The following is a 17,967-nucleotide window of genomic DNA, read 5'->3' as shown; positions in this document are numbered from 1 at the left end:
TTTTATCAATTTCTTGGACATTCACCTAAGACTTAATCTTATAAATATTGTAGCTAAGACCCTACATAAAATGTATTGTCTGTAAATACATTGGAAAATGAAAGATTAAATTATTCCCATGTTTTAAAATCAGAAGGGTGGAATAAAATTGGCTATAAACTTGCTTAAACAAACCCCGACAGAAGACCTTTTAATGTTATACTCTCAAAAAATAATAATAATAAAAAATTTAAAAAGTTCAGGATTGCAAAGAAATTAAACCTCTTAAGATCTCATGTAGTCCACTGGGCAGCTGGTGGTTATTGGTCAATCAATCTTTTTCATTTTCTGGTTAAACTACAGGTGTCTTAGGACTTAAAACTTCATTTCTAAATATAAACTAAATGCTTACTATCCAATACACAGAAGATTAGACACTGATTTAGTCTAACAGAAAGTGTTCAGTCCTCTGAATTTATGCATGAAAAATAGATGTATAATAGCGTAAGCATCAAGACTAGAAATAACATCGTCTATAACACAAAAGTACTAATGGTGAGAAAAAGTCATAACTGAAACAGACCGTGCAAGGAATTTCTTTAAGGCATTAATCAGACCTAAACCTGATTAAGTATCTAATTGGCTTGATTACTGGTGGCAAGAAAACATATGCTATGTGCCTGTTCATGTTAAAAGAGTTGTAGAGGCTTCAGGGGAGTTGAATGGGCAAGATGTTTCAAAAAGTAAAAGCAGTATTTTCTAGAGCAAAATTATCACCTGCGGAATCAGATTGCCAGAATGAAGGTGTCTCTCCACCACCCAAGGCATCTACAGGCCAGGTATAGTTTTTATTGTTTAGTATAGACTCAGTAATAATTACATTTTGTTTAGAAAGTATTTAAGTAAGTAAATACCAGAACTTAGATTTTCAAACATACTGTGCACAGTATCAATCTTTATTTAATAAAATCAAATACCTTTATTCCCCTCTTTCCTCCTGCCTTTTCTTTATGAAGAAATTATAGATTTCCTTCTTTTGTAAATTACTTTCCAAATAGGGCTAACCAGAAATAGTACAAGCTTATTAGAGGTCTTGATCAACATTGCAAACAGAGAATAAGAAGTACTGGGATGGCTGCTTTTGATGTGCTGATGTATTCCTCTTCATCTTCTTCCCTGCTGGCAGAAAATGTCAGTATGTCCTTTCTGAATACTGGAATGGTGTACAAGAATGTATCAGCCTCCTTTCTGATAATTAATGGAATGACAAAGTAATTTAGTAGCTTTTTTTAAGAAGGTTGGAGGGGGAAGTGGTTTTACTAATATAACTCCTGTTTGAAAAATACAGTAAATTGAATTAGTCTACAATCTGTATTTTTTTAGTAGTTCTTTACTGTAAAAGTTAATTCATTCTTTTCATTTTAATTAAAGGAATACCTTAAAATGAGACAGAAGAATAGATAGATACTCCTCCACTTGTTACCTTTGAGTTCTTATCTTTTCCCAATAATGTCCTAGAGAGTGTTTTACTTTTTTTCTGTGTCTTCTAACACATTCAGAACAGTGAAGCATATACAAAGGCTCTGACTTAACTTCTGGGAGCCTTGATTTACACGTACAAGAGCTCCATAAATGTTACAGTTTTAAGTAAAACTAATAGAAACATAAATGTTTGTAAGACTGAATAATTTCCTAGAACTGATGTTTTTCTGAAGTTCATAGGTTTGTACAACCACAAGAAGGGGTACAGTTTAATTCAACCCAACTACAACTCAAATATAATTTTTCATTATTATAAACAGGTAAAAAAATTTGTTTGATGAAGAGGCATATCTATACTGTCATCCACAAAAACTGTCAAAAAAGTCTAGGTTCGACAAAGAAGAAAAAAACTGAATCTCAACAGCTGACTTCCATGCAGCCTGATACCTCATTTGGCAAACTGCCCTAGGAAAAACATACATTTAGATTTCCCTGAAGACATAGATTACTCTTTTAACCAAAATAATTACATACAGCAGCACAGCATACAGATCCCACTATTCCCACCATAAGTGTCTACTATTATAGATACAGTTAAGGTGGAGGCAGATGAATGGGTCAAGGAGTAAGACACTTTCTGCCTGCAAAGAGATATCATCTAAAGAGAAAAGAAATGTACATAGTATCTGGCAACTGTAAAGCACTATTTTCACATTAATATTCTCATGCTATTAGGAGGAAACCTGAAACAAAAACAACTTTTACCAAAAAAAAAAACCAATATGCAATTAACTATAGTATGCACAGTGATTGATTTGGCTTCTAATTATCATTTATATATTTTTAAAATATCTTTATATATATATATATGTATACTAGAACTTTAGTGCTCTGAATAAAAGCAGACGGGAAAAAATAAATACTTTCATAGAAAAAGACAAACTCCAAATTAATTCCAGAAACAAAACAAAAAAAAAAAAAAAAAAAAAAAAAAGAAAAAAAAAGTGCATCAAGATCTGAAATCTCCTAAAGTCAAATAATTTACCATATGCTTAAGCTCTCTAATATCTTTCTCTATTAATCAGCATGATAAACACCAGGCAAATTCATTCTATCTGGGATAACAAATGCTCATGGGTTTAATTAGCACTATGCTGCTACAGAGTTCAGTGAACACCGAAAACTCCCCATACACTGCTCACATCCTCCTCCAAGGTCTTCTATGTCAAAGCCAAGACAAACCAAAGTACAGGTATATGAGGACTTTGTTCATGGACCTAAGCCAGTCAGTGTGGGAAGAAGTTAATTTTTTTGCAGTGAAAGTTGATACTGTCTCTGAATTTTGTAAAGATAGATCTGTCACTGTGGTGAGGTAGCTCAAAACATGCAAGGTCTATTAGCCCAGCAGAAGGTTTAGGCAGAAGAATGACTAGTTCAGAAATGCAGACAGGCTTTTGGGTGGTAACACTGAACAAGTCAGCCTTGACGACATAAAGGAGGCTGTGGGAACATGCACCAGCAGAACTCCAGGCTAAGTAACTGGGTTTGCACAGCAGAAGTGAAGACATCAGTTTTTTATTTCAGCATCCAAGGCCTTTTGTGAACCTATCTGAAAAGCCTTGTCCAAGAACACACAGAGAACACCCAGGAACAAAGCTCAGTTTTGTCAACCTGGTTAATCAAATTCCTAGGAGAATGTTGCAGACATCAAACCATCTTTATGATTATCAACAATGAGCATCTACAGTTTGTAATCCTGTTTATTTTTTTAAGGGTGAAAATAAAAACACAGATGAACGACAGAAATCAGAGGCCAATAAGAAAGCAGAACCCACAACAAACCAACAAGGTCAGTAATAAGCTATTTATGAGTGTTCAAAGATTATCCGGACAAAATATACGTACACTATATAGGGCTGTAAATTGTTCTTCCAAATGCTCTGCCAGGTGATGATCTTATTTTATTATTATTATTTGTGGAAGAAATTAAGAACTCTGAATTCCCACTGACACCAAACCAATGATTTGTTACAGAAATACAAGCACTATCCTACAATAATAAAAAGCAACAGACTTTCAAGCACACCGTCCCTTCATGAGCTTGTCCACTTTAATCAGCTAGTGTAACAAAATCTATTTCCCTTTACTGTAAGTTGACTTCTTAGAAACCTTACGTTAAAATAAAGATATTTAGTAGCTTAAGAAAGAAAACTGAGGTTTTAATGTGTCTTTTGGGTATACTTCTCATATGTGTTAAAAAAAATACAAAGATAAGACAGATTTTAAACTGACATTCAAATTTTCCATCAAACAGTCATTCAAAACTTTTTCAAAAAAAGCATGCAAACAAATAATTTTAAAAAAACAATGCCATTAAAAATGATTTGCCATCACCATTCAGAAGACATCCAGGACTTGAACAGAGGAACATGGAGCTCAGGGCAGTAATACAAAGTAATTATTTGCCTAAGCAGCTGGTTGCTGAAAACAGCGGCAGCTGGCCATGGCTATACTGCACCCATCCTCCCCCACCTCCCAACAGCCAAGCCTAGTTTGCTTACAGCAGAGCCAGAAGGAATGCTGCAGCAACTACCAAAATAAAGGCTCAGGACAGGGAAGCAACTGCTACTGGGCTATATCCCCTCTTCCCTTTCTCACACCATCAATGGCACAGCCATTTCCCTTTCCATCCTCCAGTACTGCAGAAAAACATGCTTTTCCTTTAGAAAACAAAACAAAACAAACCAGGTTCATTTCACAGGAGAAACAAAGCAAAGGCTGAGGAACCTCCAGCTTTTCTGTGATAAAGATGATTTGAGAAGGGAGGAGCAACTGGAAAAAAGACTACAAGGAAACTTGTATAATCCTTACTTGTGCTTTGTGTTATTGTAGCAAGTATCACAATTCCTTTCCTCATATAATGAAAATTTAAACAAAGTCCATTTAATGCAATTATCTTGTTATAAAATGGCTACTGTATATAAATCAAGGTAAAACAAAATCTGATATGAATTAACTGTAGCAATAAGCCAACAATGGATAAAATCAAATATAATTTTTCATGGTGCTTTAGAAACATTAAATCACAGATGCCATCCCACAACAGAATGAAGTATCATTATAGCAAATTTTTTTGTTTCTATCCAATATCTGATATCATTTTACAGATTAATGTAATTAATGAATCTATATTTTGGGATACCACACTATTTTTTCCCCCCCTTCTAAAATATAATATAAGTGGTGCCATAGAAGCAACCACCTCATCAATTACTTTAGGGAAATCTAACATAGGCTCCACATTTGTTTGGGTTTTTTAAATCCATAGTTTTCTGGAAGTTTCTGGTCTCACTTTCAAACAGTCACAAGACAATTTCTCCTTTGGCATACAGGTATTAATGAGTTAGATAGACAATAGCTATACAAACCAGAGGACTTACACAGGCACCACACCTCAGGAGAAGCTTATGAATTCCAGTACCTTGTACATAAGTCTTCATCATCTGAGCTGAACAAGGAATTCTATTATCTCTAGGCAGAAAAAATGAGGCTGGTCTCAAGCAGCTCACAGGAAGGTCTAGATAAAGACTTCTGTAAAACTTGGTGAACTTTGTATCAGACCTAAAATCATGTGGACATCTGATAGAAGATGAAAATAAAAATATTTGTGGGTAAGCAAAGGACAAGGGACCAGAGAAAGCATTTTGTGGCATATGTACAAATTTGGAGAGAATTATTAAAATCATAGGGAGGGCTCAACCAACACTAGTTAAGGGAGATCAGTTAAATGGAGAAGTTAAAACTAGTTTGAGAAAAGCCTTTTCAAGATCTCTCATCAGTTTCTCTGGTATAACCAGAACAAAATAGCCCAGTAAAGCCTCCAATCATAGTCCCATTTTGCAGCTCCCCTGTCCTGATCACACAAGCATAGACTGAGTAGAGCTTATCTTCACCCCCTTTCTTCTCACATGGCCAAAGCCAGCCATCACCTTCTCAAGGCAACATGATGTTCCCAGCACAGATGATAACTCAGCAGCAGGCATGACTGGAGCTCGTTTGGTTAAAATGTGGCCACTTACATTACTCAGCAACACCTGGTACTTTTGGCTTCTTTGTTGGCTACTCACTGTCTCATCTCCACCTCCTCAGTTGCCCTTTCTCTCATTAGCTTGCTTTGTGATTAATTCTCTGTATCATTAGTTCAATCTCTAATTAATTCTCTGTGCTTAGTCAGTTTGTTCCATAATGGATTAATTTCTTAAATTATTCCCTGCATTTCTTTATGTACTTAAAAAAGTATGATTCACCTAATTACAAGTGCTCCATAATATTGAATCCAATTGCCAGTTTCTTTGCATATTTGTCACCTCCCATAAGTGACTGACTATACAAGTGCCTCACTTGTTTTGCACACTGTTGTTCAGTAACTCTGTTGATGGTTATGCTCTTTAGAAGGCCACATCCAGCCTCCACCTGCTAGCTGGTGACTGCGTTGTCATGCTCTGTATCACAATTTCTTTCATCCTCCTAGCAGGTAGTTCCAGTACAATTCTTTGCAACTCATCCGTTTTCTTTTCTTTCCTCTAAACACTCTCAACACCACATTTAAGTAGTCTGAAGTTTGTCTTCATCTCCTTCTCACTTTTCCCTCACTAGAAACTGGCCTGTTTCCAATATTCAGGCTTTTGTTCTTCCTAATTCTACTAAAGCAACAATTGTCTCAAAGATTTTTTTTTTCCAGATTCATAGACATATTTATGAAACTTTTACTAAAGTCCATATTGACACCTGAGTGACAAAGCTAACTAAAACTATCATAAGTATTTCTATACATGCTACAATTGCTCGTTTGGATCATAAAGTAGACAGAACCTTCCATCTGGGAGATAGCCATGTTACTTTTCAGTGATATTTATTATCTTCAGAGCCTAGATGCTTTGGAAAGAAGCACCCAGAGGACATATAAAAGGTTGTATACCTGTCTGCAAATTAAATGCAAATGCCTTTCTATAGCATATGAAATTTTGGTGCTTTTGACAGAGTCAGAAAATCTATATCCTAAGTGAGAATCCAGACAGAGTAAACAAAGAAAAAAAAAAAAACCAACACACACTACCAAGAATCTTAATCAGCATCTTTGAATATGTAGCACCTCAAAGGAACGGCTGCTCAAAAGGAACTTCAGCCCACTCCAAACTCTCTCTCAGTGAGCACACTTCTGTTTAGGTACTTGAGGAACATACACTTTTTCACTAGATAAATAAAGAAAAGCAGCAAAAGCTGAAGATAGCAGCCACCTTTCATCTATTAGCCCAGCTGTTTTACTTACACTCTTTCATAATAAGGGAGTTCAATCCCATATGTCTCACATTCCAGTAGAGTTCCCTAACTACCCACATAAAGTCTAGACTAGAGAGATGTGGGAGAAAATTCTCTGGCTTTCCTACTTGCTGGGCCATCATGCAGAAAAGAATGCAAAAACTTGTGAAGTCTGAGAAGATAGACTACAATACAAAGCCTGGAACTAACCTAGAAGTTAATTGAAACACAAACCTTGTAGGAGGAATTAAGAAGTTTGATTTCAGAATGAATTTCTATTACAACATTATCGCATCTTTAAAAAAGGAAAAAATAATTCTCACAACATGTATTTGACCCTATGACAAATAATCAAGGCCCAGAGCCAAGATTTCCACTTCTTAGAGGAAAGCTTTGTTTACTAGCTGATATAGAAAAGATGGCCACTCCCTCTTCCTGTAGATAGAAATAAAAGCAAACATATTTACTGAGGGTACCAAAATCCTGTTGCTGTGATACCCTGAGTAATTTCTATGTAGGCACCAACTAACTCTGTGTGCACTTCAACGGAGTTATAAGCTCCTGAGAAGGGAGATTTGAATTAAATCTGAAATTTCGCAGCTAAAACCTGTCTTTGGCCTGTTATGAACTTGACTCTTAAGCTGCTTTACAAAACCTGTCCCTTAGCACCTCAAAATCCAGGGTTAAATAACTATTTGTATTTCAAAAATACAAATCAAGTACAGCATTTGATATAATATGCTGCAGATCAATGAACCAAACTTGTCAATGCAAAGAGACTTTTAAATAATAATCTTATTCCTTGTCTCTTATCCTTTATATTCTTCACTGGTCCTCAGTCAACAGGCAGCTATTATTCCCATAAAATGTATTTTTTAAAGATAACTAAGAACTTCAATATGTTTAATCAGTTTGCTTCCACTCCTGCTGATGTGAAGTCTTTTAATTCCTTTCAGATCTTCATTTTTCACATGAGTGACAAGGCTAAATGCTAGGAAAACAAACCCATCTACCTCATACAATCTTTACTTCTTTACATGGAAAATAAACCTTTGTAATACTTGTTAGCCACCGAAGTTGAGGGTTGTTAAAATGGACCTACTTACTGATTATTTTACTTCAACCCCACGGATTTCTGAACTGTTTTCCCCTGCACAGACCATTTGTTAAAAAAAAAAAAAAAAAAAAAAAAAATAATTGCTTGGAAAGTCACAGGGGTGTGTATTTTGTAATGTCAGAGCTGAAATTTCTTATCTCCTTTGTCCATAGGTTTCCTGTATGTTTGTCTTGACATCTTCATGACCCTATAGTCATCTTTCAAATATTTATGGACATAGCTCAACACTTCTGGGAGGCAAAGACAACCAAGCAAATGATTAATTATGTCAGAAGTATCCCAGGAAGTTTGTAGACCAGTTCCCTCATTCCCATTCTACTGCTTCAAATGCAAAGTCAGTCTTTATTCCTGCTATATTAGAGAACCTGGTCTCTATGTTATTTTCAGGCAATAACATTTAAAAGCCTATTTGAGACTTCTAACCTATTTTGAAACTTTTAATAGTTTGCAAAAAGAGGAAATGACAAAAAGATCACTGGTTTTAAGTGCTTAAAATTACGTTTCTAAAGGATATATGTCACTGAGATAGCTAGCTAAAAACCACATTACTCAAACATTAACCACTCTGCCTCTTACTAGCAGGCTCTACCCATGTCTTTACACAGTGTTTCCCATTTCACACAAGCTAGCTAACCTCAAGCATTTCCATGCACAGTTAAATTGCCAACATTGTTGTTGGTATATTAACTAAAATAGTTTTATCATATAAGCAGTAGCAGTAAGCTACACAAGTTTTTCAGGCAACCATTAAATATACATGTTCGACAGAACAAAGATAAAGTATTCCTTTATCTTTGTCATTTTTTCTCCCATGACTAATTCTTTTCTGTGTTTCTGCTAAATATTGAGAAACTAATCAAGACAGTTCAGGCTAATCAGATCTTCAGGACTTTTTTCTCTACTGAAGGAATACAAAAGAACAACATTAAATGTTGTTTGATTAAAAATTGCCTACATTGATCCTGGGAATAAGCCTCAGAAATGACTGTTAAGGTTTACAACTGTATTACATGAATAGCAAGTCAATTGACTATATTTAGTACAACACTATCACTGTGAGATAATATAGTATTTCTAAGCATCAATTTATTTTAAAATGACTGCATTTTTGTAAAAGTCACTAAGAATTTAGTAGTAGAAGTATTTGACAACTTATTTAATTAACATAAAATACACACTATACTAAGATGTTGTGATGGAAATACTGCTTCCACCGAAGAAAAATATACAAGCAAGTCAACGTTTTGTAAATGGTCTTGTAAAACAATATATTATGGATTCACAGTGAAGTGAGACTATGTCAGATAATGATCAAGATGTGCTAAAATATGCTTTTGTATAGCCAAAAGAAGCAGCCATGGAACTACTTGCTTTTTGTATGAAAACCATAAGTAACTGCTAGCCATTTAAGAGTTCTACTTTCACATACGCCCAGCCAGTCCAGAAATGGAGGGGAAGCAGAGATGGAGATACAAGGTAAGACTTGATAGTACAAGGCAATGGAGCTGTCTGGGAATTCTGGTGAAGAGTCTTCCCTTTCTAAAGTAAGGCAAAGCAAAAGCACTTTTTCTGTTCTGTGCTTAGGAATACATTTAAGTGCTGCTATCTAACTACTGACATTTATTAATAGCTTTACCTCTAAAAACTAATCTTTTACTTGACATTTTCCTTCTCTTCATTTTTTTGCAATAAGGATAATACATCTCTGATGCTAAAGGCTAGTAATTATGGTTATGGAATGTGTAACTGGACATAACTGATCCAAGAAACCAGTCTACTGACTGAGAGATTTACATTTTATTACTTTCTGGAAGAAAGTTCCTTCAGATTGTCTGACTGCTCCGGAGGCACTCCTGATGTTGAATAACCAGTAAGTCTGGTGATCTCCACAACATAAAGTGATTTCTTTCCTGTTCCTAAGCCTCCTGTTGCTGTTTACATGGACAGAAGCAAGGATCAGATAGGAAAAAAATAACCTGATTGCTCAGGCAACCTCTTCCCTTGCTCTGAACAGCAGACTGGGAGCTCACCACCTCCATGTTGACCTGTGGAGGGAATAAGAGGATGGAGCTGTCCTAGCCAGTCTGGTGAGGTGGTAATTGCCTTTAGCAAATCTAGGGCTTTTGAAGAACACCAGAAACAGCAGAAATAGGACTGGGAAGTAGAATAAATGATGAATGAGTGTAAAATTGCAGACTTAATATGCCCTTCTGTTTGCTAATTGCATACTATGTTAGGAAATTATATTTTATGCTCTACTGGTGGAAGAATCATAATAAGATTCCTGGCTACTAGACAACACATCTCCGTGGATCCATGATGTTTTAGACTCCTTTGTTGACATTGACTATTGCCAGAAGAGAAGTCGGCAACACCTCTGTGGGGCTAAACCTATGACAGAGATTTTTGGATCCACCGATACTTATGTATGCTTAGGACTGAAGACTTTAGAAGAATCAAAATTATTCTGACAAGAACGACAATTCTAGAGTGCTGTGTCCTGACATTGACAAATCTGCCTATACCAACAGCTTCCTCTATGGAAAATGATCCTTAGGACTAATGCCCACAGTTTTAGGACAGTGTCTACAGTGCTAAATTTTAGAAACATGACAGTGGTGTTGGTCCTACATGAGCAGATTTAAACTAAAACTAACTTTGCTAGTTCTTCCAATGTTATGCTTAGCCTCACAATATTCTGCTTTTTGTGAAGCCTGAATTTGTTTTATGTGATTATTATAGTGTTTGAATAAAAACCCCAACATTCAGCCTTTTGAGTCGCAGAAGAAAAAAACCTTAAATTATCAATCAAAAAAGTTTAAAACCCATAGATAAGTACAAAGTATTCCCTTTTTTACTCTAGGCCAAAACTGGGAAATAGTCTCCTAAAGGCTGTTCTGCAAGTGTGTATGTGGCAGTAGGAAATCAAATTATCTTTGAAAGACTGACAAGGGCCTCTGTCCAAAATTGTGAAGTGAAAGCTGAGGACAGAACTGCTTTATGGAAACATGAACAAAGGCACTGAGCGGCCTCAGAATAAATTGGATATACTTCTCCAATATGCAGAAATCTTGTGGCTACTCTAACCTAATCCTGCAATACTGTTCCAATGTTGTTTCACCGGAAGTATGAAAATAGGGGAAAACAATTAGCAATGAAGGTTTAATAATACTTATTTTCAGCTGGGAGCAGCATCAGCCTGATAAAGATAACACAGGTAAAATGACAACCCACCGATAACCTTCTTTTTAATTGCTCTTTTGCCTTACCTAAATCTCTTCTGAAAGAACAAAAACCTGTGGAAAATTAGAAAAATATGAAAGATTAAGAGTGGGAAACAAATCAGTCTTATAATCTGCATCTTGTTCCTTGTTATCTTAGGCAGATCACTGGTATAAAAAGGTTTCAGTGAGCTTCTCAGTTTAACCACCTATCTTTTTGAGTGATTCTATTAAGCAGTGTGCCCACAAAATTATACTTCTACAACTGGTGCTTTTCCCTTCCATCTTAAAAGAGAACCAACCACGCTTATCCCAAACCAATTGTAAATTATATTATTCTTATGGGGAGGCCAAATGATCTAGAATACATAAACACCAGTGGGCTGCATTCCTCAACTCCCACTAGTAATTGCGTTGGCAGCTTTAGCTACCTATGTTTCAATATAATGGGAATAGAAATAATTTAGAAAAACTCAAATCCTTTATTTTGTCAAGTATATGTGGATCTACCTGTTTTGAAAATTGCTTCAGCTGTTGGTGCCTGGGCACAATTCTGCCTCCTTTTTCTCAGTCGTGATTTCTTTATTATGACCAAAGTCATGTAAAGCATAAATGATTTCTTTGTTGTCCTGTAAGCCTTCCATTCACCTGATGGATCATTATTTAGTCTAGAAATCAGTTGTACTCTAAATGTTCCCTCAAATGACTACCACATTGTTCTTACAGGTATTCTTTGGGGCTGGTCTCATAAATCAGAGGGGTATGACCTAGATTTATGCAGTGAAGAGCGACTAGGATTTTTTAAATGTGACTACAGACAGCCCTCACAATTTCACACAGAAAGAAACAACTAAAACTTGACACACAGATGGCAGCGGTGCTAGGCCATGATATCCTAATCCTAAAACAAATAAATCCTGTACTGGTCCTGGAGATTTGTGAACTCTAAAAACTTGTGGATGTTTGGAATATTCATGGGATTACAATGTTTTCCATCATTCTGAGTCCAGTCAGCATTTAAAGGTTGGTGTGGGTTCAGACCTCAGCCTGAATACCTTGAGAGGTATTCTCTAGCAGGCTGAGAAGCCACTGCCCTTCTGCAATGGAACACCTTTGTGCAAGCACTACATTTTTTGACTTTGTGGTCTTCCCTTCCCACACACATGTTGTCATTCCAGAGATGGATTGTCTTATTCAGGAACCTGTTATTCCAAAGTGTGTCTACACTGACATTTTATTTTAGATGAAGAATGTCCTTCTGAAACAAATCTCCTGATTGTCACACAGGTTTTTTTCACCAAAAAACATCCAGGAATGCATGACTGGATTCCTTTAGAATAAAACTAAACCAGGAGAAGCACTCTGTGAGTCAACCTACTTTACTTGAGCTACTGATGGCCATTCACATCAGAGGATCATAATAGACCCGATCTGAAATTCAGCTGCCTCAAACAGATATAGCTTGGATGCCAGACCTTCAGCACCATTTCACTGTATTGATTGTTCCTATCACGTTGTATTCTCTGCTAGTATAGACATAAGTAGGGACAATTACTATAACAAAGAAAATTCCCAAAGTGAGATAATTACAGAAATGTTGAGATTAGCTTTGCTGTCACTCTTGAGTACATGTGGGGTTTTTTTTTGTCTGGAGGACTCAGGACAGGGAGAACTGGGAAACTATAAACCATGAATTCAGAAGAAAGCAGAAACAACAGCGAGTGCTGAAATTTTTGGATCTTGCATCTTCTTTTCTACATAATGTCATGTTGACCACAAAACCACAGAAGGACTGTGTGCCAAGGAAAGCACAGTCAGTAGCACCATTTGTGGAGATCCCCTGGGGAAAGGGTTACATAAAATTTTAACAGGTTAAGGTTCAGTAGCAAGACCCACAAATTACTCAGTTATAAATAGGTTCAAAACCTCTTTATTTTCTGTAACTGCAGCTCCTCTGCAATTTTCTTACAGAGGATGTTTATGAAATTCCTAGGAGAAAAGAACTTTATTTCTCTATGAGAATGTATTCACTGTGCTAGAAGCCTGAACCCTTTATAAAATTCCTCCTTCCTAAAAGAAAGTATTTTTGACTTGAACTCCCAGAAAAGCATTTTGAACTCCTAGAATCAAATGGTAAGAAACTCTTTCATTCTTTCTTGAAGCTTCCTGGGGACAGGAGCAGTCCTTTTTGGAGTCCTCATTTCCCTGAATGTGTGCTATTCTGTACCTTAAAAATTCCCTGGCAGATCCTTCAAGTAAGATGAAACATTTCCTAATGTTATACATTCAAGAGACTTTTGCTCATGATAGTACTGCAATACTAACTGCTGCAGAAAGGAAACAATAATCTGCATTTCCATTAAGTGGGCAAGATACTCTTACCAATTTAAGCCATAAATCCAATTGAATGTCTGAGTTTTAAATGGAATTCTTCACAAAAAGTCTTTCCGGTTTACAGGTGGTAAATAATACAATACTGCCGACTGTCTCTTTGTTCTCAATAGTGCTACAATTCTCCAAGGGACTTTTAACCCTAAACTTTCTAAGTCAAAATCCAGTTGACTAACACATTGGGGAACATGGATTTCTTTGCCTTTTCTTCAGTTCCTTGTCTGACTCTGGCTTGAGTATTTCTGGCATCCGCAGATACCCCTTTCTAGGTTTTGTCTTTGATCCTATTTAAGAATTTAATTCCTGTAAAAGTAGCAAGGCTCATGCAGGGCATTTTTACTTCTTAACCTAAACACTAAGAAAAAATACTAGAAATGCCCTGCTGGTCCTGTAATTAGTTGTGCAACTGATAAAAGTCTGAAACTCAGCTCAAGAAGTATTGTGTCTGTTCTTAATAGCTACATGAAAGAAAATATTATCCCAAGTCTAAATAAATGGTAGTAGGAGGGTAGTTTGGTTTATCAAGTGCTGTAAACAAACTGACCCACTGTCCTTCACTAAGTTTTGTTTCAATGCCATTTCAAGCAACCACCTTCCAGCTGAGCAGATTAACAGTTTACAGTTGTAACTGCTTTTAGCCCTCTGAAATTAATAAAAACTCTCCAAATACGGAGATTAATTATCAGAAAACTAATATTACACTATCTATCCAAAATACTTAAGGTTTTATTTTCTTTGAGCTGTCTTGAAATTAAAATAGAGCATACACAACAGGCTGCTGATTTATTTGCTGTGATGTCTTGTTGTCAAACTTTTTCCTCTATAATCATATTACTTAAAGTATTTATGAAGGCTCAGTTTTTTCCTCCTTTATGCAAAGTGCCAGACTGATGAAAGCTTCCGAATTATTTTTCAGCATGAAAAATTAAAGATATAAGACTAATTGTAAAAATTAATTGCATAAGGCCACTTAAATGGCAAGAGACCATCATTTGCATAGAGTTTGTTTCAAACTCTACAAACTTTCCACTTAAATTCCTTTTTTAAAAGTTATTTGTAACAAAAAAATGAAGAAATAGACTAGCCAAAGTTTTACATGCTCACATTCTTAATGATATATTTCAATCATCATTTATTCAGCAACAAACCGGACTGTCATGGCAGATGAATCAACAGGAGGTTTAATGCAATTCAGACACTGGAATATAAATAATGTCATTAGCATTTCTATGCATAAGCAAATAAGCTACTCTTCATAAAAATGTATTTCCTGTATTTCACAAGGCATTTCTGGACAGATCTATGTATCTGCCCTCTACACATAAAAATTATATCATACTGAATGAGGTTTTGTCACTTATAAATATAGCAGAGATCTGTATTGACCATTGTTGACCTGGTTACAGATGCATCTAGTTTAAAACCCACAAATAAGTTACATATATTAAAAGGTACACTCATCATGAACATGGTCTGTACAGCTGGCACTGAAATAGATTTATGCAGGAAATTATTCAAATGTCAGATCCCAGGATCAGTGTCGTGTAGTGCTTGTCCACTGAAGAAATAATGGCATCCAAGGTGTGTTTCCTCAAAAATTATTATCATAATTCTAAAAAAAAAATATATATATTCAAAAAAGAAAACCTTTTTCCTAGGTACAGTCCCAACAAAATCACCTGAGCCTTCAAAAACTGAAAAATCAACCGAACCAGCTAAGAAAATTCAACAAGAACAGCATTTGATCAGTGATGGGAAAGAAGATGCTAAGTGAGTAAATTCAATTTTAAAGATTGAGGCTTTTTCCCTGATATCCTGATTTAACATTTCTGTATGCCATATTTCAGTACTTTAAAAGTCCATTCTGTCCTGTAAGGCTCTGATCTTTTTAATATCTTTATTGATGATCTAGACGAGGGGATCGAGTGCACCCTCAGTCAGTTTGCAGATGACACCCAGTTGGGTGGGAGTGTTGATCTGCTCGAGGGTAGGGAGGCTCTGCAGAGAGACCTGGACAGGCTGGAGCCATGGGCTGAGGCCAACTGGAGGAGTTTCAATGAGGCCAAATGCCGGGGGCTGCCCTTGGGCCACAACAACCCCCAGCAGCCCTACAGGCTTGGGGAGGAGTGGCTGGAGAGCTGCCAGTCAGAGAGGGACCTGGGGTGGGGGGGTGATTGACAGCCGGCTGAACAGGAGCCAGCAGTGTGCCCAGGGGGCCAAGAAGGCCAATGGCATCCTGGCTTGTGTCAGCAATAGCGTGGCCAGCAGGGACAGGGAAGGGATCTGACACTGGGGAGGCTGCACCTCGATTCCTGTGTTCAATTTTGGGCCCCTCACTACAAAAAGGACATTGAATGACTCGAGCGTGTTCAGAGAAGGGCAACGGAGCTGGTGCAGGGTCTGGAGCACAGGTCGTACGGGGAGCGGCTGAGGGAACTGGGGGTGTTTAGTCTGGAGAAGAGGAGGCTGAGGGGAGACCTCATCGCCCTCTACAGCTCCCTGAAAGGAGGTTGCAGAGAGCTGGGGATGAGCCTCTTTAACCGAGTAATAAGTGATAGGACAAGAGTTGTTGTGTACATCATCTTAAATTGTAAGAATGAGGAAAAGGATTTGCTCAACTACAGTTATATACTAACTCTAACAATGCTGTTGCTCAGTTACTATTACTCCACCTTATCAAAGGAGTAAGGCCCAAGATGCTGTCCTGAATAGCTGGAATGTTTGTCACATCATTTTAATGTAAATACTTTTTGCCCTGCACATTTTTTTCTGAGTTATACAACTAAATCAGCATTAGTCTGCACAATCAGAGGAGTAGGACTGTCTTTTCCTGAGAATAAATTAAACAATAATATTCCTTCAGGGGAAAATATAGAGTCGTTCAGCCTTTTGAAAAAGCTTAGGTGACTGTTTTGCTAAAACAGTATCAAACATGAAGTCTAGAAAACAATAATCTTGGAAGAGTCTACATTAATTACAGAAGCATATTTTCATAGAATTATAGAATCATAGAATGGTTTAGGTTGGAAGGACCTTTAAAGCTTATCTCATGCAATCCCTTTGTCCTGGGCAGGGGCATCACAACTAGATCAGGTTGCTCAAAGCCCATCCAATCTGACCTTGAATGTTTCCAGGAATGGGACATCTACAACTTCTCCATGAAACCTGTTCCAGTGTATCACCACCCTCACAGTAAATATATTGTATATATCTAGGCCAACTCTACCCTCTTTTATTTTAAAACCAGTACCCCTTATCCTATTGCTACAGGCCCCATTAAAAAGTCTGTCCCCTTCTGTCTCATAAGCCCCCCTTAAGTATTGAAGGGCTCCAAAAGGCTTTCTCCAGAGTCTTCTCTTCTCCAGGCTGAACAACCCCAACTCTCTCAGCCTTTCTTCATAGGAGAGATGTTCCATCCCTCCAGTCGTTTTTGTGTCCCTTCTCTGGACCCACTCTGACAGGTTCATGTATTTCCTGTGCTGAGCACTCCAGAGCTGGACACATATTACTCCAGGTGGGGTCTAACCAGAGAGGAGTAGAGGGGCAGAATCACCTCCCTTGACCTGCTGGCCATGTTTGTTTTGATGCAGCCCAAGATGTGGTTGGTTTTCTGAGCTATGAGCACACATTGCCAGCTCATATCCATCTTTTCATCCACCAGTACCCCCAAGTCCTTCTCAGCAGGGCTGCTCTCAATCCTTTCATCCCCCAACCTGTATGATATCAAGGGTTACCCCAGTCCAGGTGCAGGACCTTGCGCTTGGCCTTGTTGAACCACATGAAGTTCACGTGGGCCACTTCTCTAGCTTGTCCATGTCTATATGGCATCCAATCCCTCAGGCATGTCAACTGCATCACACAGCTGTGTCATCTGCAAACTTGCTGGGAGTGCACTCGATCCCACGGTCTATGTCACTGATGAAGATATTAAACAGCATCATAGAAGAAATTCATAGAGCAAATTTACAGGTTAGACCCAACTCCCAGGTTAGATCAGGTTGCCCAAAACTTTGTTCAATATAAATGTGAAGGTATATCTTGAAGAATGAAGCTTCCACAGTTTCTCTGGGCAATCTGGTCCACCACTTCACCATCCTTATTATGCAAATTATTACCTTACATATAATTAAATTTTCCTTTGCTCTAATTTGTTTCTGTTGTTTCTCATACTTTTGCTGTGCATCTCCAAGAACAGTCTGGATCCATGTTCTCTTTAACCACTCACTGGGTAGTGAAACACTGCAATTACCTCCATTTGCTCAACTTTTCATCTCCAGTTTGAACAAACCCATCTTTCTCAGCATCTCCTCATATACCCTGTGCTCGAGTCCCCAGTCTGTCTTAATAGCCTTCTGCTAGTGTTGCATCGTGGTCAGTGCCTTTCATGTACAGGGTAGACTACAGCTGAATGCAGATGCAATCTCATAAATCTCACATAAAAGAAAATAACTACTCCCC

At 37.3% G+C, this 17,967-nt stretch overlaps 1 protein-coding gene across 3 annotated transcripts in view; it reads left to right on the top strand.

The window, feature by feature from the left end:
* Positions 1–674: 674 nt before the first annotated feature.
* The window catches only part of CNGB3 (cyclic nucleotide gated channel beta 3), a 68,430-nt gene continuing 51,137 nt past the window's right edge, over positions 675–17,967 (top strand). For all 3 annotated transcript variants that reach the window (XM_026841643.1, XM_026841642.1, XM_026841641.1), the window contains exons 1-3: positions 675–818; positions 3,235–3,310; positions 15,168–15,279. In XM_026841643.1, coding sequence (XP_026697444.1) covers positions 702–818; positions 3,235–3,310; positions 15,168–15,279 — 305 coding nt within the window. In that variant the 5' untranslated portion in view covers positions 675–701. The remainder of the gene's footprint in view (positions 819–3,234; positions 3,311–15,167; positions 15,280–17,967) is intronic.

This window comes from Athene cunicularia, assembly GCF_003259725.1.
Source record: "Athene cunicularia isolate RWA chromosome 2 unlocalized genomic scaffold, athCun1 chr2_part1, whole genome shotgun sequence".
NCBI lineage: Eukaryota > Metazoa > Chordata > Aves > Strigiformes > Strigidae > Athene > Athene cunicularia.
This window is presented reverse-complemented; position numbering and strand designations above follow the sequence as displayed.